At 38.0% G+C, this 27,870-nt stretch overlaps 4 protein-coding genes and 1 non-coding gene across 6 annotated transcripts; 3 read left to right on the top strand and 2 right to left on the bottom strand.

Moving 5' to 3' along the window:
- Positions 1–1,613: 1,613 nt before the first annotated feature.
- Positions 1,614–7,483, bottom strand: LOC137745335 (diacylglycerol kinase 2). Its single transcript, XM_068485282.1, has 8 exons — positions 7,248–7,483; positions 5,194–6,416; positions 3,903–4,269; positions 3,753–3,829; positions 3,499–3,618; positions 3,240–3,404; positions 2,511–2,648; positions 1,614–1,992 (listed from the first exon to the last, which is right to left on the bottom strand). The coding sequence occupies exons 2-8, from the start codon at positions 6,301–6,303 to the stop codon at positions 1,843–1,845; spliced, it is 2,127 nt and encodes a 708-aa protein (XP_068341383.1). The 5' UTR covers positions 6,304–6,416; positions 7,248–7,483; the 3' UTR covers positions 1,614–1,842.
- Positions 7,484–13,282: 5,799 nt separating this feature from the next.
- LOC137715984 (putative SWI/SNF-related matrix-associated actin-dependent regulator of chromatin subfamily A member 3-like 1) lies at positions 13,283–18,068 on the top strand. The gene is made up of 3 exons (XM_068455371.1): positions 13,283–15,381; positions 16,168–16,459; positions 17,135–18,068. Exons 1-3 carry the CDS (start codon positions 13,651–13,653, stop codon positions 17,935–17,937), a joined length of 2,826 nt encoding a protein of 941 aa, XP_068311472.1. The 5' UTR covers positions 13,283–13,650; the 3' UTR covers positions 17,938–18,068.
- Positions 18,069–19,256: 1,188 nt separating this feature from the next.
- Positions 19,257–19,725, top strand: LOC137715976 (histone H4-like). Its single transcript, XM_068455358.1, has one exon. It carries the CDS (start codon positions 19,299–19,301, stop codon positions 19,608–19,610), a length of 312 nt encoding a protein of 103 aa, XP_068311459.1. The 5' UTR covers positions 19,257–19,298; the 3' UTR covers positions 19,611–19,725.
- A 2,003-nt stretch (positions 19,726–21,728) lies between these two features.
- TRNAY-GUA (transfer RNA tyrosine (anticodon GUA)) lies at positions 21,729–21,817 on the top strand. The gene is given in 2 exon segments: positions 21,729–21,765; positions 21,782–21,817. It is a non-coding gene; the product is annotated as a tRNA-Tyr (tRNA).
- Positions 21,818–21,963: 146 nt separating this feature from the next.
- LOC137715965 (fatty acid amide hydrolase-like) lies at positions 21,964–27,870 on the bottom strand. Of its 2 annotated transcripts, none has more exons than XM_068455337.1 (19): positions 27,349–27,870; positions 26,903–27,012; positions 26,498–26,558; positions 25,945–26,141; positions 25,570–25,699; positions 25,165–25,242; positions 24,884–25,058; positions 24,539–24,651; positions 24,177–24,252; positions 24,000–24,071; positions 23,869–23,917; positions 23,588–23,659; positions 23,359–23,439; positions 23,127–23,230; positions 22,942–23,034; positions 22,776–22,844; positions 22,619–22,683; positions 22,408–22,469; positions 21,964–22,295 (listed from the first exon to the last, which is right to left on the bottom strand). In XM_068455337.1, exons 1-19 carry the CDS (start codon positions 27,449–27,451, stop codon positions 22,134–22,136), a joined length of 1,872 nt encoding a protein of 623 aa, XP_068311438.1. In that variant the 5' UTR covers positions 27,452–27,870; the 3' UTR covers positions 21,964–22,133. The 2 variants fall into 2 exon arrangements, with proteins under 2 accessions (XP_068311438.1, XP_068311448.1); XM_068455347.1 differs by having other exon boundaries at positions 24,884–25,031; positions 27,349–27,867.

The following is a 27,870-nucleotide window of genomic DNA, read 5'->3' as shown; positions in this document are numbered from 1 at the left end:
AGTTAACGAGGTCCTGAGTCGAACGCTGGACTACACTAAATGCTAGTCCAGTCCAGTCCAGTAAGAGTTAGGGATGTCAAACAAACACACCCTTAGTCTCTTCTATATGGTTCGAAATATGCTAAAGGATTTACACGCATATAAAGCAATAAAGAATATGTATGAAGGAGCAAGGAATGTAGCAATAACTCATGAGGGATAAATTGAAAGCTTTCCCATAACTATATGGTTACACAATTAGGCTCAACTTTAAGTCCTTACCTATCTCTACTGGTAATAGATGAGTTAACATGACTATTCAAGATGACATCTCTTAGTGTATGCTTTTTGCAGATGATATAGTGCCTATAAATGAAACGTAAGGGAATAAATGTGAAACTTAATATTTGGCGGGAAGTGTTAGAATCTAAAGATCTTAAGTAGGCTAGAGACAGAATAAACGGAGAGCAAGTTCAGTGGGAATAGGAGTCCAAATGAGATGAGAGTGAGCATAGTAGATTAAGAAGTACTAAAGAGTATATGCTGCTTTCATTCTCTTAAATTTATCTTGCAAAAGAACAGAGAATCAAATGAAGATCTCAACCATAAAGTACAAGTTGGATGGATGAAATGGAAAAGTGCATTAGGTATGTTGTACAATCATTGTCACCTAAAGCTTAAGAATTTTTTTTATAGGACAGCAATAAGATTGTCAATGTTTTATGGCACGTAATGTTAAGGGGTGGGGTCAAAAATCAACGTGTGCAAAAAATGAGTGTAGCATAGATGAGAATGCTTCGTTGGATGTGTGGGCAAACGAGGTAGGATGTGATTAAGAACAATGAGGATATCCGAGGTAATATAGGAGTGGCCGCAATTGAAGATAAGATGAAAGAAAATCGATTAAGGTGGTTTGGACACGTGAATTGAAGACCTACGGATACTCTGGTTAGAAGATGGGACTATAAGAGTAAGACTTAGAGCAAAAGGAGTAGAGGAAGACATAGGAAGACTTGGAAAGAGACTTTTAGAAAAGATGTGGAGTACCTAAGAACTAACGGAAGACTTGATGCAAAACCAAACGTTGTGAAGATCTAAGATTCATACAACTGACCTCACTTAGAGAGATAAGGCTCAGTTGTTATTGTTGTTTTTAGAGCTTTGGTCTTTAAATTTGGGACTAATTGATTGTTTATTATTAGCACTTCAAAAATCTCATTTTGCACTCCTCATAAGTATATTTTTTTACATATTTGCAAAAAACTCTACATCGTGTTCCGCCCTCATTGATTGGTGTTTTAGAAGAGAAAACTCTTGTAATAGTATTGTGACTCTATTCATCTACAAAGAGAGAGCTAATTTACAAGATGTTGCAAGGAGAGAGCTAATTTACATGAAATCATACTAAACTAAGAATCCCAAGATTATATGAATATACTCAAAAGTCAATACTACCCCTCAAGTTGATGCATGTACGGCACATGCCCAAATCGTGTAAGAAACTTGAGAAGTTATAACTTGAAACAGTCTTTGTGAGAATATCTACCAACTGATCTTCCGTGAGGATATCTATCAACTGATCTTCCGTTACTATTGCAAGTACTTCAATTATAAAACAAAAGGCATCATAGAAATGCAGAAAAATGGAGTTTCAACCAAATGTCAGTTATTATCATATCACAACGTTACAAACAAAAATCTCGCTGTCTCTCTCTGGGTTTACAAAAAAATCTGTTTCTACAAAAGAAGCAATTCCAAAAATATGTAGGCCACTGAATCAGCCCAAAATACAGGTATGGAAACCGATGAGGACAAAAGAATTGTTAACAAAACTAGAAGACCGGCGAAGAGAAGCAGAGTGAATTAAGTGAGCTGGAGGGCCATCTGCTGGAGAAGTATTTTCTTCTGGGATGCATTGATGATGCCTTTGCACTCGGCATCTAGTAAAACGTCGGTCATAATTGCAGCCGCATGCCCTCTGGGCTCTTCTGAAGCTCTCCTCAACATGAACATCTGAAAATAGAACGACACAGAAGAAGATAACCAGTTCAATGTCCGTCTAATTATAAAGAAAATATAAAGGACAGATATGGGTGTGTATCCGTTGAGATTCAGCGTTTTCTAGCAATTTAAGGGTTCTGGAATCGATCTTTCTTTCATACACCAGTGTTGAACAAACCCCCTAAGTTCAGACCACAACCACCAAACAAAAAAGCATTCTTTAGTATCCATTAGGGTTCGATTGTGTGCATAACCAAACATTTGGGGTTTGGTATCATTCCCTGGCTATGGTTGGCTGAGAATAACACGAAAAACCCTATCACCCCACCAAAATCTGCTAATATTTTGGCGAACCACCTCATGTTGGTAGAATATGGTTACGGCCCATTGATCATGTTCAATTCTTGCCCGAATGTGTGATAGATGTTCCAAACATAATAACACATAGTATACATCTCTAACCAGTCCTACATGATGAGGTATATTTGAGTGTACCACAAGACATGATCACAGGGAGCTTCAAATTGTACCTGTCCGTGATGTGTAATCTCTAAGCAGCCAGGTTGTTGTATATATGGTTCTCCATCTATTTGGACTGGGAAAGGACTAGAGGCATGTATTCTTATGACTTTCCCTTGGGCTAGTCTTCTAGCTTGTGAAAGTCCAACCTGTACAGAAAAACAACAAACATTAGCTTCTTCCATTCATTCAATCCACTAGGTTATTCTACTTGTTCAAAAAAGAAACATGACCTCTAGCCCAAAGCCTGAGCCGAAGTGCCCCCTCCCCCGGGCGCCACTTTTGGTGGAAGAACACCACCTTATAACGAAAAGGGAGTAGGTAAAGGATCAACTGCGGACACTCCTAAGAATTGGGCTGCTAGATTTTTTACTTTCTTACTTGAAACCCAGTTTACACCATGCAAAGTTTTTGGTTTTCTCTTTTTTTTCTCCGCTGGTTTTTTTTTATTTGTTTTAATTAAATAGAAATTCAGATTACTTCAAATGATGTGGCCGTCCACATCAGCTGCCACCTAAGGTTGTATAAAATTGTTGTACAATAGATAGTAAGAATAGAATTTCCGATGTAAATATACGATGACATCTCAAAGAAAGAATTATGTAAATATACTTGTGCTTTTGATAGTTTAGATTTAAATTATTCTGCAATGGAGGGTGTATGTGTTGAGAATATAAATCCCACATCAGGGAGGGGAGACATTATGAATGAAAAACAGAAAATTGACATACTATACAAACCTGAAGTTTTCCAAGGTGCCAAGCTCCACAAACACATACAACTTCAAGCATTTTATCGTGCATCAACTGAAGACTGAATTCATCATCATGCTCAATATCGTTTTGCCAAAGATTTACTCCACCCATGTAGCTGCCAATGTTGAGCACAATTAGACCCTCAGAATCCTGGGAAAAGAAGAGAAAAATATGAAAAAGGAGTCAGTTCAAAAGTAATGAAAACAGCTTGAAACATAATAACAAAAATTTCATAAATGTAAACCTTTGGAATATCTATGTCTTTCCCATCAACTTCAAGCCAAACTTGCCATGGTAGGTCAGCACAGGTTCGGTCCATTATATCTCTGGCCCCTTCTTTGGCATATCGTAATTTATTTACAAACTGTTCATAAAAGCAACCATCAGTGAAGCCAAATCATGGAAATGAACGATGACAAATCTTTCTCTAAAATTTTGTTGCTTAGGAAAGCATAAATAATGGGTGATAATGAAACATCACACCAAATACGAAGGTACCTGACTACTGAACTTCTCAGGATTTATTTCTCGGGTCACATGAAATTCATATGCAACCTTCGCATCACATCCAATACCTTTCAAAGAAATGAGAAAATGTCAAACAGATCCCACAACCATAACTAGGTAATAGTAAATGTAGAGAAATACCTAAATAGTTCATCATATACTTGGACTGAACTTTATTCGGATCAGCTTCTGATTTGATGTTTACCTTCCAGCGATCTAGCATGGTAACTGCAGCATGGTTAATGTCATGCAACAGCGCGGTTAAGCCACCTTGTCCATCAACCATAGAGAAGCCTTTTCCCCATTGCAACACCCTTGACAAATCATTTCCCGTACCTAGGGGAAGAATAGCAACAGGTGGGGGTGATTCAAAATTATGCCTCTCGATCGCATCAAGAACCCATGCAACAGTACCATCTCCACCACATACCAAAACTCTAAAATATTGCACATCATTGAACAATTCCAAACCTGCCTCAGGCCCTTGGGAAGAACTCAGTTCAAAAACCTGCAATTTGGAAATATAGCTTGGCTAGTTACTCCTAAATACCATGATATGAAAAATGCAAAAAAAAAAAAAAATAATAATAATTATAACACACATATCAATCACTGAATTAAAAAACATTGGCAATTTAATAATGGAATACATACTACTAATATTATGATCTCAAACTAGAAGATCCAAACAACTGAATTAAAAAAAAATTAACCAGAATCCAGCATGGGAAAAGTACAAAAACTTTGAATGCAACTCAGACTCTGAGCAACAAGAGAAATTTTATTGTTCTGCATTTTCCTCCTTATGACCATTCTAAGCCTCACATCAAGCTATTAATATCATTTCTTATTTGTTTCATTGTATGAGGGAAAATAAAGACAAAAGAAGAGAGAAGGTGGTCAAGGGTAAACCCCGTCACAATTCTCCTAGGAGAAAGATGCAATGCTGTATCAATATGCTTATATTTCTGGACAAGCAATAGAAGTTACACAAGTGATAATAATGACAATGCAAACTATAGCCCCAAATATCAAACCAACTACATACATTCAAATGAACGCGTACGAAGCATGTGACCAACTACACTCATTGTTCCCTTAACTGTACCACAAAACCCACAGCTACTACATTTGGGCAACCTTGTGCCCAGAAAACCATGATGCAACCATGGCATCATATATAATTCGAAAAAGGAAGGGAAACAAAGGCAGACATAATGAATTTTCTCAAGGTCACTAAGTATCAAGTTTCATTCAGAAAACAAAAATATGGATATGAATTACAGCAGACTGTAAGCTATCTGGAGCAAATTAAGAGCTACAACACAGCAAGGGAACATTAGACGTCAAAGATCACATTTTGTTGCCCGTCTAAAACAATGTAAAGTTATAATCCATCACAGTGAATGATGCTAAAAAGGCACAACATTACCTGTACAGGATTCAACAGCATGTTCAGCCTTCTCCTTAGAGAAGCCCCACGTTGACCTCCACTTCTGGAATTGATAAAGACCAAAAGAGGTCTTGCATCATGTGGCAAATCAACTACTTTATATCTCTTAATTTGACCATAGGTGACAGTGTCCCCCTTATTCTGAAAAAACCCATTATGGTTGCCCTTCAAACTCAGTGTCCTATCATTCTTCTTTAAGTAGTCAAAACTCTTCTCACTACGGGATCTCTTCATACCAGTAAATCCATTGAACAGATAATCTGGAGATGCATCAGTGGCAGAGTCACCATTAGTTGCCTGACTACCATGCTTACAGTGGTGGCGCTTTCTTCTATACTGGCCACAAACAGATGAGGTTATTATTTCATCTGTGAATGAACTCAGCATTCCACGTCCATTATATTGGCCAACTTCTTTCACACACAGAGGGGATATGATAATCCTCCGAAGACTACCCAAATCGCAAGCATCGCCATATTCTTTTGCCATTTTGTTGTGACATCTGACATGTATGAGGCGCTGACACCATAGGCAATGCCATGTAGGAGAAGCATCGAGGAAAGGAACACCACATGGCTCATCACAATAAAAACAAATGGCCGATATCTCAGGATTATCATGCATATTAACCCATCTTTCTGACCAGTGGTGTCGAACATTGGTAAAACCAGCTTGTGCCATACACTTGCAATCCTTTACTGCGTACTGGGAACAATAGAAATGAGCTGCTACACCACAAACAGAGCAACGATGGACAGGAGTACGCGATGAGGCTTTTGTACCTAGGTATTGAAGAAACACCAAAGAAGTCAAGCAAACACAACATGTGGATGGCTGTTCACCGTTAGTAATATCTTCGATCCACGTATGATGTGATAAAGGAACTTTTAGCTTCTTCCAGACTTTCTTTTTTGCTCTAGCTGCAGCTTTAACCCATTTTAGAGATGTCCTTTTCTGCCATTTAAGAAAAGCAAAGATGATAGCTACAAGCCCGAATGACCCAGTGACCAGCCACCCTAAGAGAAATGGACCATAACCATCCGCAGCGGTCACAAACCTAGCAAGTGAAAGGCCCAAATCAACCATCATGACTTAACTCTCCACTTCCAATATCGTTCCTTGTCCCAGATTATAATACAGCTCCTTGTCCAGAACTAAAAACATGAAATTCCTCGGCAACATATAGATTATGTATAGGAAACCTGATTGTGAAAGGAATTGATTTACAAGAAACGAAATGATTAGCAAGCACAGAGAACATCAAGTAAACAAAGCAAGATTAAACTTGGATTTAAGAGTCTAAATGATTGAAGTACAAAACGGTTAGCATACAAGATACAATAGAAGCCACCAGTTCTCCATGATTATGTGATGCACGAGAATAATATGAAAATTACAATAAGAACAGCAATAATCCTATTAATCTATCTTTTAAGTTGCCCTATAAGTTATATCTATCTTGTGGGAATGTAGCATCCTTGTAAACAGCGGAACCGGAAAATGTACGTGAACCCAAATGATCCATCAATATGAAAAAACTGGTAACTAAACAATGATCACCAGGTAGATGCTATACCAGATTTAATGATGAGTGTTAAAATTCTCCACCTATATTGTATTCAAATTTTCCCACAAATAAAGGGCGGCCCCAAGCCAACAAGGCTCCATGCAAAAAACAAGGCTCCACGCTTTGCAGGGGTCGGACAAAATGTCCATCTACCCTTGCATTGCAAATAAGCTGTTTTCACGACTCAAAATGGTGACCTTTCGGTCACAAAGAATCATAATATTGCAATAATAATTACAAATACACAATTCAAACAAAAAGTTGATGAAAAACCACCACACCTCCTTCAAGCAGAACGAAAATATGAAACAATGTATTTGCAGGCCACAAATAAACAATTCCAAAAGAAATAAATACATGCTGAGAAATCAACTATCAAACAAAAAATCGATAGAAAAAGAGTGGGATCTAGAAATGGAGGATGCAATTCAAAGAAATCCAATTTAGATCTACAAGGTGAAAGTACCTGAAGAAGGAGACGATGAAACCCTAGCGATTCAGAAAGTGAATTTTTTTTTTTTAGAGAGAGAGAGATAGAGAGAGGAGAGAGATAGAGGACTTTCGAGGGTGCGGGAATTGTGGTCGACAACGATCACCTGAGATATCAGAATTGGAGTTGAGAAAGGGAATTGAATTCAGATGTCATATATTATTATTGTAATTTTCACAAAATTATAATATAAAAGTATTAATTTTCTTACGAGATTGGAGGAAAGGAAGTAAATAAATAAATATATTATATTTTTTTCACAAAAAAAAAATAAGGAAAAAAAGGAACGGACGAAAAGGGGAAAGAAAACGGCGCGCATTTTCATTTTCGCCTACTGAAAGCAAAGAATGCGGCTTTGCTCTTTTGCCTTTTCGGAATTCAACGCGAACGCACGTAACCCGTTGGAGATGGAGCGTATGCCCCCACCCCAATTACAAAAAATGTTTTTTAGCTTTTGAATTCTTTTTTGAAAGTTTGAAACAACCACTTCCGTTACTGTTTATTTTTAACGAAAACGATATTTTTACTTTAAAAATTCACTTATGGTACTATTTACTTATAACATCTTTATGTGATTTTGATTAAAATTTAAAACTCAAAGTTTTCAAGCCATTTTCATTTTTTTTTTTTTCCTTTTTGGAACTTGGAATTCACCCATCCCTTTTTCTTTTTTTTTTTACATTTTTTATTTCAATTCCAAACAATTAGTAACTAGATTTTTGCTTACTTCGATTCTTAGTTTGTAAACGCCTTTGAGATTCAAAAGTTCTCCACTTTTTTTTTTAACAAACAATATTATTTACACTAAGGAGATGAGGAAGTTTGCTAAATCTCACAATAGGTTAACAATAATGTAGTTCAAATTCGCTTTTGGCGATAATTGAACATAAGATCTCTCACTTATAAGTGAAAAGTTATATCACTAACCAAAGTTCTCAACCTTACACTTTTGCATTTGATTTTTAAAATTTTCTTTTTGGATCAATATTTTAAAACTAAAGAGTGAGAGATTTAGACTAAAACACATAATGAATCAATCATAATAAATTATATCAAACACACCGTTCGTAAAAGTTAAATGTAATAACTGTGACTTAAATGTGGATTGAAATATAACTAGACCAAAATATTAAGTGACTGCATTTGCTTTTATTTTATGTTTTTAATGTAAGGAATATTACTGTATTAATTCACACTTAGCATGTGAAACCCCGTCCCCGAAACTATTTAAAATTAGGTATTTTGTATTCTTAGTTTTGACACGTTTATATGTGCGCTGTTTATTTTTTTCTTGAAATGGTTAAAAGACGAAAATGCCTCTCTTGTGCTAAACGGGATTTTACATAGGCGTATTTGATTCTTTCATATTTTTCTACTGTTCTTGGCATATTTTGATATTACCATTAACGCATAAACGCAATCGGATTGAAGTTTGAAATTCAAACAAGAAAATTACAAATTTTCTAAATAAAAGGACATTTTGATCAATTCAAGTGGAACTTTCTGGAAGCCATGGCTTCCTTTTTCTTCTTCCCAGCGTGCAAAACCAGCAGCTCTGCTGCTGTGTTCTTCTCCTCTTTAATTCTCCTTCACTCCAAAAAACTTCATTTAATCATAGCTTTCTCGTCCGGCAACGAAATTACGCAAGGTCAAAGTCTATGTATTCGCAGCGAAGCCCTCTTCAATTTGATACCAAGCCCATATGCTGGAACCAAGCGTGCCCATATATTGAAGCCCAGAAGCTTCGACGGTTTTCGTGGTTTTTTTCGCCGCCGGAGATAGGTCTCGAACCAAGAGAAAAAAATACTCCTCTCTTCATGCGCTTCCAGGATATGTAAGCGGATCTTTCGAATTTCAGGTTTCATTTTCGAATAAGTTTGAGATTTATGTGTTTAACTCGAAATTCTGGGCTTCTTGTTGAGGAGTTGTGGTGGTGACGTTGATTTAAGAGCTTAGTAGCTAAGTGGTAGATGGATGAACAACTTTGGAGGAGTTTGGAGGGCAGGACAAGAACAAGGAAAGGTACATACTTTAATTTTATTGAATTGTTTGTAGTCTTTGGCTAAAAGAGGAAGAATTAAGCATGATATAGGTAAGCTAACACATTGAAATAGAAGTTAAATATGATTCCTGGATAGTTTGGGATTGCCCTGAAATTGTGAATTGGATTAAACGAGTACGGGTTTTACATTGCAGAAAACTAACCATTTTGCAGAGAGAAACTATGTTTCAAGTAGCCTACTTTGGCTCTTGATTTCTCTGTCCTTGTGAGCTCCTTTTGATCTAATATTGTGTGTTTTGAAAATAGACATGTCCATGATCAAAACCCATCTGATTTCTCTTAATTCCGTTGAGTTTTGGTTGACCAAAAACTAAGTTCAAATTTGAGTCACAAAGCTGCCAGACAGCAAGTTCTGCATTTCTAGTCTTGGGATCCATTTTATAGTTGGCATTACTTCCAATTTAGAGCTCCGTTTTCTACCAACATTATGTGGTTATAAATTACACAAAACAAGTCTCCAAAAAACATTTAAGTTTGTACCATTTAGTTCAGGATTGAGCGTTCAAAAGGGAGTTTAAATTTTGTTGATCAAAGCAATTTTTATGCAGCTTTTGTGGAGGAGTATTGTTTCTATAGTACTCAATCATTCTCCTGTTTTACTTTAAATTACTTTTGTTTTATATTAGTGTTGTTATTTGAAGTATAAGTTGTACCAAAATAATGTCTATGCTACACAAGTTGATAATTTGTAATTACTCACTTCCATGCTTGCTAATATGCGTTTACTTGTGTTTGTTTTCATTTGTTCATGCGTTTGTAAATTGGTTTAGATTCGGGTGTTGTGCTATAAAGTTTGGAGGACTTGTGTTGACAAAGGTAGTCGAACACGAGGTAGGAGGTTCTAGGGAAACTCCATTATAAGTATTATTCTTTATTATTCGTATTATTATGGGATATAAATATTGTTTGATAATTATTTGGATATGATTGCCAACTGAATGCGTATCTGAACTTAGCATTACTACTTAGCGTGAGATAGAGATGAAAGTCAGAAGATGAGTTAGGTACTTTATTAGATTTTTAGTAGAAATAGTAATTAAGGGAATTCCTTGTTTTGTGCTTCATATGACTAGATTCTTGGTTGATACGTGGAATCGATAGCGTGTATGCGTACAATTATGTATAATGTGTGATGAATTTACTGCACCATGTAGCAGTGGTACATGGATGGTCCTGCTTGGTATATCCGCGATGGGGGATCATATGTATTTCAGGGGTAATCATGCTTGGTATATCTGCGATGGGTGATCACCGCTTGCACGATTAGACTATGCTTATCGTTCTGCTTGGTATATCCGCGATGGGGACAATACGCATTCTAAGAGTGATCATGCTTGGTATATCCGCGACGGGTGATCACTACCTAGAGCTATAGGATACAGTCCTGCTTGGTATATCCGCGATGGGGACTGTTAGGGGTGATCATGCTTGGTATATAATATCTACGATAGGTGATCACTGCCTACGTTATTAGACTATGCATATGGTTCTGCTTGGTTTATCCATGATAGGTGACCATACGCATTATAAGAGTGATAATGCTTGGTATATCCGCAATGGGTGATCACTACCTAGAGTTAGGATGTGGTCCTGCTTGGTATATTCGCGATGGGGGACCATACGTATTACATGGTGATCATGGTTGGTATATCTGCGATGGGTGATCGCTGCCTGCATGCTTAGATTATGCTTATGGTTTTGCTTGATATATCCATAATGAAGGACCATACGCATACCAGAGGTGATGAGGATTTAGTGGTACTTGGAACATTTCGTTAGGTGCCATATTTTAGTTGGATTCCGTTGAGTGGTTCGGAATCCTTGCTCTTACTCATTTTCATAAGTTAGTTTGGAATCCTAGATTTGAGTGAATGGGGATTAACCACACTAGATCTTGTGAATATAAATGAAATTTACCATGTTATTACTTATAATCTAAATAGGGAATTACGTAGAGTTCTTTAATTAAATTCATGAAATGATATGTTATTTCATTGATTGATTAATGTAATCAAATGTTAATATCGTGCATCTTTGATTCTTGGAATTGATTCATTGACGTGATTGTGGAGTGTTGTTGGATATGATTGTTATTATTATGAATAGATTAGTAGATCAATATGGTTTGAGAATAATAATGTGCTTCATTGGTTCTTTGATATGTTACATGTTGTGGATTGAGGTATCATGTTGAAAACTTAGTGATTTATATGATGGATGGAATGGAAATCTTGAATGTCATGTGGGTTTGTTATGCAGCTCTGGACCTAGTAATTTCATGCTTGTCAAGTTCTAATAAATGATTGTGGAATGCTATGCTTTGAATGCCACGTGGGTCTGTTATGCAGCTCTAGACCTAGTAATTTCGTGCTTGTCAAGTTATAACAAATGATTGAGGAATGCTATGCTTTTCTATTTGAACGTACTGTGATAAACGTCGGAGTGTAGTGAATGGTGAACTACGAATGTCTTGATCCTTTTTCAGGGTACGTAGGCAGTCTAACGAGGAGATTAGATGCAGCCATAAAGTATACAAAAAATACTACGCAATTCGAATCTTGAATTATGCTTTGTACATATCCCGGAGGTGGAGTCTGTTGGATTTACGAATACTTGGTGACATCACTTGTCGATCTTAGACGTATGTTGGGATCGGGGTGTGACATAACAGATGTGAGGATCTGAGCTTGACAAGCTTTGGGTTGAAGATGAAGACTCTAACCACCTGGGACGCAGTGCTTTCATTGTAAAGCAAGTATATTTTTTTTCCGTTGGTGTTGGATTGAAATTTCTTACAAGAAGCAATACCTCCACATGTGTATGGACTAAAATCTGCACACTTATAAATCACCCATCACAAAGAACTTTGAATGCACATTTTGAAATTTTGTGTAAGCAGGGGGTGGTTTGTGAATATTGTGGTAGCGAAAATCCATCGTCTTTAGTTTTGATGAAATTGTACCTACAAAACAATTAAGCACATTTGATCAAAGACCAAAACTACGCACCTAAGAAGTGTTGTGGGGTTGGTCAATGGATCTCTAATGCTCAAGTCAGTTTATATGAAAATAAAGAGTTTAAAGCTGAATTGAGTAGCTAAAGCTTACCAAAAATTAGTGTAGAATTGGGTATTTATAGAAGCTAGGGCCAACCATGGTGTAAGGGCACCTCGTATCAACATCCGGTTAACTAAGGTGTGTTATCTATTGGATGGAGTAAGAAATTATCTTGGATAAATATTAAATTAATCATATGTTAGAATTATCTTGTAGAATCCTTGGTTGAATTTGATTCTAATTCCTTGCTTAAAGGAATTAGTCTTCGATGAAGAAAACTTAAAGATATGAATTAATTATTAATTCTCCCCTTAATTCATTTGTCTTTTCTCCTTGCCATGTGCAATGGAGCTTGAAGAAACTGTTAAGCATCACAATTCTTCTTGAAGGTTGAACTACGCGTGAAAGAATGTGAGTCTCGCCAGATTAATGAGGGTCATTCTCAACAATTTGTGTAGATAAAAATCATGTGTCAGCTCTAGGAATTTTTGAATTATTTTCAGTTCCACAAATATTTTGTTTAAGAATGGGAAAACGAAACAGACTCATAAATTAAAAACAAATAATCAAGACAAATAATACCAAAAAATTTATGTGATTCAGCTATGTGCCTATGTACGTCCACAAAGCAACAACAACAAACATTCACTGTTTCAATAATAAGTACAACAAATAATTTTGACAAGCCTACATTCAATCTTAGGCTCTTCGATTCTAGTTTTGACTTTCGATCTTAGGTCTTAGGCCTTAATTCGTTATTGAGTTTGCGATCTTAATTTGACCTTGGATATTGGTCATGGATATTATTTTTCATTTGTAAGTGAGATGTATTAGGTTTAATTCTCGTCAAAGATGAATTTAAACTACATCATTGTGAAGTTAAACTCATCCTCACAAGTACGTCCTTACCAATTAAACCAAATCATCCCCACACGTTCTTACCAACTGAATCAACTCTCGTTGACAGAGGAATACAGTCTTTTAACATGCGAGGGAAACAGAAAGTTAAAAAATGCGAAATATAAACATGTGAAATCAAATGTGATATTTCTGAAATGAATTGCATTTCATGGGAGTGTCGGCACGTACCGACCTGTTAAGCTCTGCGCCCATGCATTTCTGCATTCAGATGTTTCGTGTTCTATATCGGAGATGATGCTTTAACGTGTCTACCCATTTGAAGCCGAGTAACGGGTGTTTGGACAGTCTTGGCTCTAAATGGTGCGTGTCATTTTCTCTTTGAACCGCACCCCTCCTTTGGATGCCATCCAAAGTTTCAATCACCTTCATATACGATTGCGACACCGAATCAGAAGCCGACGCACCGACTCCTTCCCCACTCTCTCTCTCTCCTCAACCGAAAACTCTAGGGAGTCTAGACTCTAAACCGCCATTCATCATCCAAATTGTAGAAAGAAATCACATCAAAGCAATGGAGGAAGAAGATCCCGTAAAACTCTTCATGTCCCTCGATCAGTGGCAAGACCCTCCGCCCGACGCCGATGACTTTGCCGCTCTTTCTTCCCAGGACCAAGACTCGCAGTCTCTCTCTTCTTCCTCGGACACCTACATGCTCGGCTTCGTCATCGCCAGCATCGTCGGAATTCAATACTATTCAGGCACCATCAGTGGCCGAGAAATGGTGGGTCTTGTCCGCGAACCCCTCAATCCCTACGATTCCAACGCCATCAAAGTCCTTAATACCGAAACGCGTCAGGTGGGTCACATCGAACGCTCCGTTGCCGCCGTCCTTGCCCCCCTGATCGACTCGAATTTGATTTCCGTCGAAGGCATTGTGCCCAATATGCGCTCTAAGCCCAACAGGTTCAAGATTCCTTGCCAAGTTCACATCTTTGCAAGGTTTGAAGCCTTTTCCTCTGCGAAATCAGCAATTTTGCAATCTGGGTTGCAGCTGATTTCCGATTCCGATGCGTCTTTCACTCTATCCGAGTCAGTGGTTGTCAAGGAGAAGAAGGCTGAGAGGGGTTCCAAGAGTGTAGATGAGATTTTCAAGCTGGTGGAGGAGAGTGCGAGCAGAAAGGGTGCCTTACAAGCATTGGAACCTCCAAAACAAGTGATCAAATCAGAGCTGTTTGTTCACCAGAAAGAAGGCTTGGGTTGGTTGGTGCATAGAGAAAATTCTGGTGACTTGCCTCCCTTTTGGGAAGAGAAAGGTGGTTCTTTTTTGAATGTCTTGACCAATTACCACACTGATAAGCGACCGGAGCCTCTAAGAGGTGGGATTTTCGCGGACGATATGGGGTTGGGTAAGACTTTAACTTTGCTGTCTTTGATTGCGTTTGATAAATATGGTAGTTCAGATGTAAGCGTACTAGATGATAACAAAATGGGTGAGGATGAGTCTTTGTCTGTTTCTTTTGGTAAGAAGGGTAAGAGGGGTGCCCCAAGTAAAAAAGGTACCGGGTCATTGAAAAAACGCAAAACTGAGGATGCCAGTGCTGGCAGCAACGTGGAAGAAAAATGTTTAAGTGTAGATGATAAGTCTTTGGGGTATTGTAGTACCAAGACAACATTAGTTGTGTGCCCACCTTCTGTATTTTCGACTTGGGTAACACAACTAGGAGAACACACTAGGCCGGGTAGACTGAAGGTGTATATGTACTACGGAGAGCGGACTAGCAATGCTGAGGAGCTTAAGGAGTATGATATGGTGTTGACTACATATAGTATTTTGGCTACTGAAAATTCTTGGACGGAATCCCCTGTTAAAGAGATTGAGTGGTGGAGGGTGATTTTGGATGAGGCACACATGATTAAGAATGTTAATGCTCAACAAAGTCAAGCTGTTACTAGTTTGAAGGCTAAGCGAAGGTGGGCGGTTACTGGAACACCCATCCAGAATAGCTCATTTGATTTGTTTTCTTTGATGGCATTTTTGCGGTTTGAGCCTTTTTCAATTAAGAGCTACTGGCAAAGCTTGGTGCAGCGCCCACTTGCTCATGGCAACCAAAAAGGGCTCTTACGGCTGCAGGTAATTCCATTCTACCTTTATTTTCTATTTGTTTTTTGTTATAGACTATAAACAGATGCAGGCAATGGAAGTTTGCATTACATGCGGTTCTCTCCTTGTGCTGGGACAAGATTTGAACATAATAGATAATTATTATTATTTTCTTTCTACTTGAGACTCATCCTTACGTTATTTATGTTCTCTTCCCACATATTATACAAGGTCTAATGTGGATGTGTATCTGACTTCTGAAGTGTGCCTGGGTTCTGTTTTGAATGTTCTTGACATTGTATTTTATTTCACTTTTTGTTTTAATTTTTATTAAAAGCTTTTGGTAAGATTTGGTTTCGCTCTAGACCCCAAAATATGGCATCCAGATTGAAGTCAAGATGAGTTACTTGAATTGTTCTTTAGCAAATGAACTTTAGTATCTCATTAACTAATATAACCAAACTTCATTAGGCCGCTCACCCGCATACCTTCAATTTGTTATTAGGGGTCTGGGATAGCAAATTTCTTTCCTTTGAAATAAGTACTAGATGATCAGAAAGATATGTTTGATGACATGGTTGATCCATGATTTACCTCCAAGACTTTGTTTTCTTTATAAAGGTAATCAAATACCTTAATAGTCCTTGGATTTAATTTTTATACATAACTTTTGGTGCTTTATTTCTTACTTTTTTTTCCCCCTATTATTTAACAGTTGACCGAAAATTAGTTAGACAGAATCAATCATGTTATCTGTCTTATTTTTTATTTTTTTTCCAAAAATCCAAGTTCCTAATACGTTTTGTGATAGTTCAGGTTCTAATGGAAACCATTTCTTTGCGAAGAATAAAAGACAAAGGGCTGATTGGATTACCTCCTAAAACTTTAGAGACTTGTTACGTGGAACTCTCTGGTGAAGAACGTGAACTGTATGATCAGATGGAAGGAGAAGCAAAGAGTGTTGTGAGGAGTTACATTGATGCTGATAGTGTAATGCGCAACTATTCCACTGTACTTAGCATCATCTTACGACTTCGGCAGATCTGTACTGATGTGGCATTGTGCCCTTCTGATCTCAAATCACTTCTCCCTTCGAACAATATTGAAGGTATTTGAAAGGGTGTTATAATTGTGCATCTTGTTTATATTTGCTCTATGCAACTTCACTCACATGCGTAGTATCTTTGGCTCAATGGAACCCTTTCACTGCTATATTTATTTACAGTTCTCTCAGTCATAATTTTTTTTTCATCAGTCAACCTTATTTAAGTTTGTCAGGATTCTGTTCTACTTATTTACCTTCTTGGATTCACCCTCTGTTCAGTACTTGTACACTCGCTTTCCCAAATTGGTAGCTACTGAATTTCACGTCCAACTCTCTTCTTAGGATTATGTTTCCGCCATACCCTTTGGAAACTGGTGTCTGTGTTTGATTTTTAGATTTATTATTCAAATTTATTAGTACTTTGAGCTGCTGCTGCTCAATTTTTATAGTGTCATGTGACTTAGTAAATTTTTATTGTAATGAATGACGCTCACCTGTGCATATGCCACCATATTATTTGTTTCCTGTAATCCTATTAGATATCATATACCTTTCAGATATAAGTATGTATGACGAGTTCGAATAGGAGCTCAATGTTGATATGTTCAGCTACTAATCAAGTATCTTGGGAATATGCATTTTGGTATCAAGTAACATAATTCTTTTAGTGCAATGTTCTGAGTTAATATCAAATTTCTGTTTCACATGTTATGTTATTCTGTACTTAATTCTACGCAGATGCGTCCAAGAACCCTGAGCTGCTGAAAAAGATTGTTGAGGTGCTGCAAGACGGTGAAGATTTTGATTGTCCTATTTGCATTTCTCCGCCAACGGATATTGTTATTACTTGTTGTGCTCACATTTTTTGCCAAGCTTGTATTCTGAAAACCCTTCAGCGCACAAAGCCCTGCTGTCCCCTTTGCCGCCATGCTTTATCACATTCCGATCTGTTCTCAGCCCCTCAAACAGCTTCTGACAGTGACAACACAGCATCCTCGAAAACAACCGTGTCTTCAAAAGTAAATGCTCTCTTAAAACTTCTTGTTGCATCGAGGGAGCAAAACCCACTTACGAAATCAGTAGTGTTTTCCCAGTTCCGAAAGATGCTGATATATCTTGAAGAGCCACTCAAATCAGCTGGTTTTAAGACTTTGCGGTTAGATGGGTCCATGAATGCAAAGAAAAGGGCACAAGTAATCAAAGAATTTAGGATGACGGGACAAGATGCGCCCACGATTTTGCTTGCAAGTCTCAGGGCTTCAGGAACAGGTATAAACCTTACAGCTGCAAGTAGAGTGTATTTGTTGGAGCCATGGTGGAACCCAGCAGTTGAGGAACAGGCTATGGATCGCGTTCACCGGATTGGGCAGAAGGAAGATGTGAAGATTGTGAGGATTGTTGCTCGAGACAGCATTGAAGAGAGGATACTAGAGTTGCAAGACAAAAAGAAGAAACTTGCAAAGGAAGCTTTCCGGGGGAAGGCTGCAAAGGATCGGAGGGACGTAGGGGCCGAGGATCTTCTTGTCCTCATGGGCATGTGAGTTGGTACAAGTGTGCAGGCAAGGCATGGTACATCTTCTCTTTGCACATGTTTTTGCAGTTGTCATTGCGCACAATGTACATATTTATGAAGCTAGTTCCTTTTGTTATGCACTCAATGTGAGCGAGCCCGAAAACGGGCTTTGTGCTTTGCTTTCTGAAGCATGAAACTTCATTAAAAAGGGTACAGATGAAGTACGAACGCTAGCCGAAGCAAACTAAAGAAAAACTACTGCAGATAGTAAAAAGGCTGAAACAATTTCTGGGAAAACCAACGAAAAAAAAAAAACAAACTTGCAGCAAGTGAAGCAGGGAGACCATCTGGAGAGAACAGAAAACCAGTCCGGTAACCGACTCTTTGCTTCAAGACGAATGCGAAGCCCAGGTCACCACCAAAGGGTGAAGCAAAATCACCATAAAAGTGAAGCCATATCTGGTCTAAGACCATCTCAAATCATTGGGATAGAACTTAATTTAGATATTAAACCAACCCAATTTTTCTCTAAAAGTTAGACATAAAATAAGTTAAGGGTTAAAACTTAAAATTTGGGCTAATTTAACCTACAATTTAGGTCAAGGTTAAAAGGCCTGCCTATCAAAATTTAGGTTTTAAACTAACTTTCCATTTAATACTATGGTCTACTGGTAAGTAAGGGTTTTAGGTTCGATTCTCGCCAAAAACGAATTTAAACTAGATTATTGCTAACCTATTGCGAGACAAAGTCAACCCCTCTCCCTTAAGGTAGATAATATTGTTCATTAAAATAAAAAAAATAAAAAACAAACTAATTCAATTATTTTTCAATAGTTGGGTTTAAAATAAGTTTTAAATTAAAACTTAAAATTTAAATTATTTTAATATTTTAACTACATTAAATTTAAAAGCTAAGATTGAATATAATTAAATGGAACATATCTTAATTAAAATTTAAATTATCTCAGTTAAAAATTAAAAAATTTAATTCAAATATTGAAAATGACCAAAATCGCGTAGTGCGATTAATTAAAAAAACTAAAAATATAAAACTCAAATTTCAAACCCCAAATCCTTCTGCGCTCTTGGGCTCGCCTCTCAAACGCTGCCAAGCCAACTAACGCTAAAAAGCACAATCCGTGCCATACCAAAGTCTAACCGCTCTCAACCGTAGATTTACACACCATCAACGACAGAAATCCACTTTCACAACATGACGCGGATCGATGCTCTCAAGCCCTCGATGAGCACCTGCATCCAACGGCCAACATCAACCCCGCCAACCTTTCAAAGTTCCAAAACCCCAACCCCCCAACAATTTAAATACCCAAAACCGCAACCACCCCACCAAAGATCAAACTTTCTCAACCAAAATATTTTCCCGAGAAAATGACAGGCCGAGGGAAGGGAGGCAAGGGCTTAGGCAAGGGAGGGGCGAAACGACATCGGAAGGTTCTGAGGGACAACATCCAGGGTATCACCAAGCCTGCGATTCGGCGTCTCGCTCGTAGAGGTGGCGTGAAGCGTATCAGCGGTCTGATCTACGAGGAGACCAGAGGAGTGCTCAAGATCTTTCTGGAGAACGTGATTCGTGATGCCGTGACTTACACCGAGCACGCCAGGAGGAAGACTGTGACCGCCATGGATGTGGTGTATGCTCTCAAGAGGCAAGGAAGGACCCTCTACGGTTTCGGGGGTTAAATCGGGAATTTCATGTCGATATTTTGGGAATTAGGGTTAATTGTTTCTCATTGTAGCATTTAGTATTGATGTAATTTGTACCTTTACTTTCAAGTAATATAAGTTCGATTTGTTAGTAAGGCTTTGTCTTCAATTCTATTTTATGGATCCCTTTTTGTTTTCCTGGTAATTTTTTGTTATGTGATTTCTGTTTGGTTGCTGGGAAAATTGTTCCAGCAGTGGGAAAACACTGTACACTGATGATTATTACGATTACTTGTGTTAAATTCGTAGTCCAAAATAATTGAAATCACCTCGCGTCTAGAACTTGGATTTGAATATTGGTATATAATCGTTAGGTAAACAGTTGGAGAAGTATGTTCTAGCTGATCGGTTTCTTAAATTTGGAGACTGAAGGCAACCACCTCCACCAAATCAGTTGGGCCGCCATTGCAAGGCCACGGTTAAAGAAAACGAATCAACAGAACGATTGGATGAGAGGGAGAGCTACTTGTGCGGTCATAATCTTATCAAATAGTGCAAAATGCACTTTAAAACCACATGACACTCAAGCAAGGCCACCGTTAAGAAAGGTGCTGTTTGGTACGCATACAGGATGAGACGGGAAAGGACGGAATGTTTGGTACGCGCAAGACGGAACATAATGGTTGTTTCGTTTTGCGTTTGGTACGCGTTGGACGAAACGGAATCAAAAGATTAAATGACTACGGAGCCATAGCCGAAGGTGCAGAGACTACGAGGCTTTCACCGACATTGTAAGTGTTCATCACGGTCAGCAAACTCTTTGGCACCTACAAAAAACAGAAAAACCCAAATTCAAATCAGACAAATAAGAAATCTTTCAAACCGATTTTGAACAAATCGTCAGGAAAAACCAAGCAGGTACCTCTCGAATCAGCGATTTGGCGATGAGGGATGAAGCTTCGGTTTTGAAAAGAGAGCGGGTTACCAAGTAGTTGTTGTCGCAGAGGTATCGGTCAACGATGAAGGCGATTTGGACAGGGGTGACCATTCCCTTCCCCAAATTCTTAGATTTCTTGCCTTTGGATGGCTTCCCCATTTTTTGAATATTGAGAGATGCCGTGGAAAACTAGGGCTCGGATGGAAGCGAGGAGGAAAGAGACGGAGAGGTTAAGATCTGAGGAAAGAGACAATGGGAGAGGGGCATTTTGGTCTTAAAATGTTATAATTTTGTGTTCCACGGATGTGAAACGAGTCGTTCCAGGGGGTGACGCAGAACGAAAATTCACCCAAAAATCGTTTTGTGAACAGCGCGTTCCACCCGTTTTAGACGCACCAAATATGGGACGGAACTCCTCGTCCCACTCTATTCCATCCCGTCCCATGTACCAAACGATACAAAACGAACCAACAGAATAACTGGATGAACGAAAAATAGAAGTGAGGGAGCTACTTGTGCAGTCATAATCTTATCAAATAGTACAAAATGCGACTTTAAAACCGCAACACTATAGTGTGCAGCTGAGGAGAGACGTGATGGGCCAAAGTTAGGGGGTCATAGTTGAAGACTTTGAGACAAGAATTGACAACTGAGTAAAAAAGGGTATAAAGCATGGATTTGTGACGAGCTCGTGATTAAGGTGTGACAAAAGCTCAGATAAGGGCACCAAAATGTCAAAGCAAAGAAGATAGATAAAGACTAAAGAAATATAAAGGAACCACCCATCATAGTTAGGGAGTTGCTGAGATTAGCGTCAGCGACAAAAGCTAGGGTTTTTTCTTTCGGAGAGAGAGAGATGTTATACCATAAACTCAATGAATTTATACATCGGAATGTATCAAATGCCATGATATTCAAATACTTGTAAAATATATGAATTTTGGAATTAAGTTTTAAAATTTTCAAGAATTATTCAGATTCCAAATTGAAAAGTAATCTGATTTTAAAATTTGAAACAAAAATTGAAAGCGCTATTTCGCTATTTTTTATCCAATTTTTTGAAAATCACCCCTAATTCCTTTTTTTTTTTTTTTTTTTTGGGTCAAATCACCCCTAATTTCTAATTATGATGGGTGGGAAACGAACCAACACTATTTCAGTTATCAATATTCTTGATATAAGGGTAATAAGTAACATCCTTGCTCCTCAACATCAAACCGACCTTAGCTCAGTTGGTAGAGCGGAGGACTGTAGTTGTAATATAACAGAAATCCTTAGGTCACTGGTTCGAATCCGGTAGGTCGGACTATCTTTTTTCCTTTCCTTCTTTTTTACCATGTTTTAACATATATGTCGTCCCTCGACGGTAAAATAAACTTGAAATTTCATATATTTTGTAAAGACTTCAAACAAAGAAAATATAGAATTTCTTCCACCTTTTTCTTCGAAACACACACGAATGGTTCTCATTTTATTAACTTAATTCATAATTATAAACACACAAACACTCACTATTTATCAATACGATTTGGTCTTGGTGTCAATGGTGTGTAAATTACCATTACAAATTGAACAATCTGCTGCTAATTACCTGCCAACTCTTCCTTAATTACAAAACTTAATTATTTTTGTTGGTTCAGCACATCGTAGTAAACTTCCGGCTCTCTGTACTCAGAGACATACAGTTCCTGCAGCGCAAAGGCTATGTGAATAAGCGTTGCCTCAGACCATGGCTTCCCTATCAGTTGCAGACCAATTGGCAGCCCTGCTCTGTCGTATCCAACCTATCAAGGAAACAAAACACAAACACACAAAAATTATCTACTTAATATTAATCTCAAGTAATTAAAAGCTTGGGTATGGTAATGACGAGATGATGCGTGCATGCATGCATACCGGAACACTCACTGCCGGTAGCCCCAGAAAGTTTCCTGCTATCGAGTATCGAACAAGCGCAGCTGCGTAAATGAAAACTGATTAGATTCCGTTGTAAGCGTTTTTGTAATCACATCACTCCACTGATGTTATCAAAACATGAAAGCAGTTGATCGATGGTGCTGATTTAAGTAGCGGATCTGTGACTCTGGGCGTGTAGATTCGTTCATACCTCCATTTATGTAGTCAAGCTCGCCGGTTTGTAGAGCATCATCGAAAATCGAGTAGGCAGTTACCCTGTTATGTCCGTAATTAGATTCAATCGAAAACACATGTTTCAAAATGTCATCTGATGTTTCATGTGTTATCTCATAAAATCAGTCTGTTACCCTGTTGTCGGAGAAACAATCACATCTGCATGAGCAAATATATTCATGTGAAACTGCATCTGCCGGTTCCTGTGGATATACAGAACACTTCTTAAATGAATATATGGGACGTAAATTACGCGTTTGAGGTTTGATTTAGCAGTTCACGATATATTCCAAAGATTACCTGATTCTTTGAGCCTTTATATACTCTTTACTGCTGAAGGAACCGTAGACCGCAAGTGCTACCCTTACATCCCATCCCAACTCTTTGTAATCCCTATTTTTATGAGTTTGTTATGTCAGCATTTTGGATTTCTTGTCTGTTAGAAAAGGAGAGTTGAGAGAAAACCATGGTGGTCAACAACGTACAGATTTTCCAGAGAATTACTAAGCGAAGCGGTACACTCAGATCCGATTGTTGTATAATGTGCCAGGCGCATCACCTCTATCTCTGGTACGGTCACCTCTACAGTCTACAGATGAAGAAGAAGAAAATCAAAAAAATTAGAAAGTAATCGATAGCAGCTCCTGTATTGACTATGTAGTAATCATGGAACAAGTTTTCACAGTGCTTCTGAAGCAAGCAATTGACAGCGAGTACCTTCCATCCGTATTGCTTGTGAAGCCTGTCCAGGGCATTAGAACAGCATTCTCTGATATCATCACTGCAATCATTAAACCACTAATTGAGCCAATTAGTGGTTTTGACAATCAAATAACTGAATGTTAGCGAGAACTCATTTAATACATAAAAACGAGCTATCATTTATCTTTGAAATGTAATTTTTCATCATATATGTGATAAGGTAGAGAAACTGCTGGTCACTTACCTCTCCGTACTTTGCCAATTTTATACCGGATATAGGCTTTGTTGGGTTCAACAGCGGAAAATATACTTTGGGCTGCCGGAACATTTTCAATCAAAAATCACAAGCATGGAAAGAAAAACAACTAAGGTAAGCAAAGGTGAATGCTAAGACTGCTGCGAAAACAATGAGTCTGAAATTGGATACTTAAAGCAAATGCCAATTATCCGATACTAAGTTCACAACAGGAAAAGACGTATATGGTAACGAATAGCTTTAATCAATATGCAGAACATCATTCTTACAGATACAGTAGGTTGATGTGGCGGAAGTCGCGCACTAATAGCTGCATAGCTGCAGATCGTGAAATGAAAGAGCTGTAACCTCAATATCATAAAAGGCCTCTACAAACACATAGAAAAAGAGCATTACTTACACTATAAATGCATCCTCAATAGTGCCTGCTAGTATTCCAACCATCCCAACCGTCCAATTTAGAGGAAGAACGCTAAAAAAAAATAAAAAAACCAAATCAGTATGGAATGATGGTAATAAACCTTCAAACAAATGAAACAAGAGAGAGTACTAGATGAATGTTGAACAACTAATTTACCCCGAATGAAGTACTCGCCCAAAGGTTGGTTTAAAACCAACAACACCGCAAAGAGATGCAGGCAGCCGTACAGATCCTAATCATATGTTACAAATGAAATACACTGTTCAGTTCCTGCACGATACGTATTTATCTCCAACACACACACACACACACATGCAGGCATGAGGACATAAGTTTTCCAAATTTCCCTACTCCATTGTGTTAACTCTGCTCTCCTTTCACCTTCTGGTTCTACCTAAAAATGGACCCTTTTGCTCTTCTCTCACAACGTTATTAAAATGACGTTATCGATGATAATTAATGTGATAAATGAAAATTATATTACAACATGAACTTCTTCCATGAGAGAAATAAGTTACCTCCTCCATCAACACCAAGAGCAACTGGGCATAATCCGGAAGCCACCACTGCAGCAGATCCACTAGAAGAGCCTCCAGCTATCTTGCTGCGATCATATGGATTTCTGGTCGCCCTACAGTACAGCAGACTTCAAATAAACATGCTGATAACAGTTGAGAGATCACAGAACTAACTGAGAAAAGAAAATGACAGCAATATTTTTCCGGCAATTAGGGCATGGAGTCTAGTATCTCAGTTGATATTGACTCAGAACAAAACAGATATTTTGATAAATTTGGAAGACCTCTATAGGATAGGAAGAATTCTCTCTGGTAATATAATGTGGAGTATTAGATCGATCTTACCCGTAGTGGGGATTTATTCCACTTGTTCCAGCTCCAAGTTCATGCATATTGGTTTTCCCAACAATTATTGCACCACATAATCTGAGGCACTTAACACAGCATGCATCATCTGTGCAAGGTCTTAGTTTGTGCAGCCATTTTGTACCTCCTAGTAATCGGTTTTCAGATTGTGAAACTGTTATTTAAATTTGAACTAAGGAGACCATGATTATAGTGTGTACAATATGAATGTTGGCTGACATGAATTGTCCTGTCAACGGAAAACCTGAAACGTAAGTTACCTGTAGTGGGATACGGTAAGCAATCTATTTCATCCTTGATTGCAATTGGTACCCCATCCAGAGCTGAAATAGGCACTCCTGGAAAGGAAGCGTAATACGGATGATATAAGAGTGTGTAGCAGGATTTGGCAGGGAATAAGAAACAATAGTTGGCCCATACGACTTGGAAAAACCACCAAAGTTTAACATGCTTTCAAAACCGAGGAGTCTTGATTTTTAAGTATCTGCGACTGAAACTTCCCAGTTTGAGAGAGAGAGAGAGAGAGAGAGAGAGAGAGAGAGAGATGAAAATCAGTGTAGAAATGCATTTCATTACAAGGTGAGTAGTAAAAAAATTCTCAATTCGACCGCAAATGCTGGTGTATTACCATGTCCTCAAGAATACAATTAAGTCTCCACAAGTACCTCGTTCATACCGAAGAGTGGATTCAGTTGCTTGCTTTAAAATATCTTCAGCATCGTAGTTGATAAAAAATGACATCTGAAATGACGGAGTAGAAGATTCACGGATGGCAGCTATAAGGCGCTCCACAACCTGAAGAAATAGCAGACAAAAGGCCTATGAGGGTATGGAAGTACAGAATACGTTTTATTTTTCATTGTAGTTGGGGATTTATAACTAGGAAACATAAACACTGAGTCGAAACAAAAGAAAAAGTGAATAAGCGCTAATCTCTTTGGCCTTTGGCTCTGATCAACACAAATAACTATGAAAACAGTATATGAAGTATGCAGAGAGTATTGAAAGAAGAAAAGAACAGTGGCAAAAATATTACGTACTGTTCGAGGAGTTACATCTCCAGAGGTATAGGCTCTTGAATAATCCGATATTGTCCAATAACGAAAAGAGGTGTTTAAACCATTAAATGTCTTTTGACTCTTTCCTAAGGACTGAGGCAGACATTCCGTTGCCTGCTGAACTAGTTCGGGTGGAGACAAATCAGCCCCTACTTGTTTGACATCTTGTTCTTCTTCATCTGCATTAACAAGATTTTAAAACTAATCTCATTACAAATTGCAAAATGAGACGAAATTCATCACTGTGTAAAAATCATATCTAAGACAACAGAGGGTGAAGTTGAAATGGATGCAAGTGCTATTTTCCACAAAAAAATCAATTTCCGCTCAGCGGGATTAGGTCAGTAACTCCATTGCCAACCAGCTTTAGCTTATGTAACAGCTGATTAAAATTTCATTTGTAAGAGTAAGTAGTAATTTGGTACCTTAACATTAGATTATGTACATAATACATATAATTAAAGTCCCATTTGATGCAAAGTGACAGACTACTTCAGAGGGATTTAGTGGCATAGATAAAGTCAAGAGTACATACCGTCAAATGGATGTATGGGAACATACACAGGTGCCTCCTCCATCTCAGCATTTGAGACCAGCTGCAAAGTTCAGAGAGATCGTCAGCAACTGAGAACGGATGATGGGCGTGCAGTGATCAACTAGATATAGTGGCTCCTTCGTTACAAAAATGTTGTGCAAATTCCTTTTAGGGAGTTGCATATAATGAGCAAGCATTTCGGTGGAAACAGAAGAACCTTAATACTGAAGTACAACGGTGACACATCCAACCCGCCCAAACTGACTGATCCAATCCAATTTTAATCGGTTTATTGGATAGGAGGGCGGATTTGCTTGTGACAACAGAACGCTTTCATGTTTTTTCCCCTACCAGGCCACCAGATAAATGGAAAAAACAAGAGACATATAAAAAGTGGGTGTGTACCTTATGAATTAGGTTATCTCTTTTGAGTATGTACAAGATCAAGGTTCCAAAGATCCGGGACTCCAAAAACCATGCGAACACCTTGACCAGAAATCCAGCCACACGAGGAGCTACAGAGCAAATGAGATTTACATTACACAAATCGAAAATTTCTAAATTTCACTAAAGCACATGCTTTGAACCAGTAGATTAAGGCAAATCAAGCACAGAAAATCATTGGAGATTTTCTTCAGTGTTAATCCAGTGATTACCAAATTTGAGAAGACTGATAATTAATAGACAACCTGCAGCTTCTTTGACAGTCTAAAACGATATATCGAGTCGATGATCATATACAAATTATAAAAAAAAAAATTAAAAGTAAAAAGAAACAACATAATTAAAGTAGCTAGAAAAGAAAAGAAAGAAGATATATACAAGTAGAAGGGGTAGGGAAGGGAAGGGACCTTTGACATTGGCTCGCAAGTAGGTTTGGGAGCTTCCTGCGCTAAGATCAACTTCCTTTGCAGCCTGGTAAACCACTCTACTCTCCTTCTTCATCATATTCATATTAATTCCTCTGTTTTAATTCCCACAATCAATATACCCAAACTATATATATATATATATATATATATATATATATATTTTTTTTTACAAACACACTTGAAGAATCAAAACACCAACACAACCAGTATATTCCCCAGTTATATACGTATGTGTGTGTGTGTATATATATTACTGGGGAGGAGAAAAGGAGGAAGAGATGGCGGAGAAGGCAAGAAACTCTAACAACTGGAAAAGAAGATCCCTATGAACTATGAGCCTATGATGATGATGATAATACTTATTAATACGGAGAGGAAAATTGTTTGTAATTATTTATTAATATATAGCGGAGAGGGACAGACGCCAGACTAAAATTGAAAGAGCCTAACTGCCTAACATACAACTACCCTCTTGCTTGCTTTTGTTCATGGATGGATGAT

This window comes from Pyrus communis, chromosome 1 (assembly GCF_963583255.1).
Source record: "Pyrus communis chromosome 1, drPyrComm1.1, whole genome shotgun sequence".
NCBI classification, from domain to species: domain Eukaryota; kingdom Viridiplantae; phylum Streptophyta; class Magnoliopsida; order Rosales; family Rosaceae; genus Pyrus; species Pyrus communis.
Note: the sequence above shows the minus strand (reverse complement) of the source record. Positions and strands in the feature narration are given on the sequence as shown.

What these genes read in the sequence shown, in the direction of transcription:
- LOC137715976 (XM_068455358.1), top strand. Translation starts at nt 19,299, where the DNA reads ATGACAGGCCGAGGGAAGGGAGGCAAGGGCTTAGGCAAGGGAGGGGCG.
- LOC137715965 (XM_068455337.1), bottom strand. Translation starts at nt 27,451, where the DNA reads ATGAATATGATGAAGAAGGAGAGTAGAGTGGTTTACCAGGCTGCAAAG. An exon ending in TCCCATACATCCATTTGACG is followed by an intron (nt 26,142 to 26,497) that starts GTATGTACTCTT and finishes TTGTTAATGCAG; the next exon opens with ATGAAGAAGAACAAGATGTC. An exon ending in AATTGGCAAAGTACGGAGAG is followed by an intron (nt 23,440 to 23,587) that starts GTAAGTGACCAG and finishes TGGCTCAATTAG; the next exon opens with TGGTTTAATGATTGCAGTGA.
- LOC137715984 (XM_068455371.1), top strand. Translation starts at nt 13,651, where the DNA reads ATGCCATCCAAAGTTTCAATCACCTTCATATACGATTGCGACACCGAA. An exon ending in AAGGGCTCTTACGGCTGCAG is followed by an intron (nt 15,382 to 16,167) that starts GTAATTCCATTC and finishes GTGATAGTTCAG; the next exon opens with GTTCTAATGGAAACCATTTC. An exon ending in CCCTTCGAACAATATTGAAG is followed by an intron (nt 16,460 to 17,134) that starts GTATTTGAAAGG and finishes AATTCTACGCAG; the next exon opens with ATGCGTCCAAGAACCCTGAG.
- LOC137745335 (XM_068485282.1), bottom strand. Translation starts at nt 6,303, where the DNA reads ATGATGGTTGATTTGGGCCTTTCACTTGCTAGGTTTGTGACCGCTGCG. An exon ending in GTATATGATGAACTATTTAG is followed by an intron (nt 3,830 to 3,902) that starts GTATTTCTCTAC and finishes TTTCTTTGAAAG; the next exon opens with GTATTGGATGTGATGCGAAG. An exon ending in AGATTACACATCACGGACAG is followed by an intron (nt 1,993 to 2,510) that starts GTACAATTTGAA and finishes TTCTATTTTCAG; the next exon opens with ATGTTCATGTTGAGGAGAGC.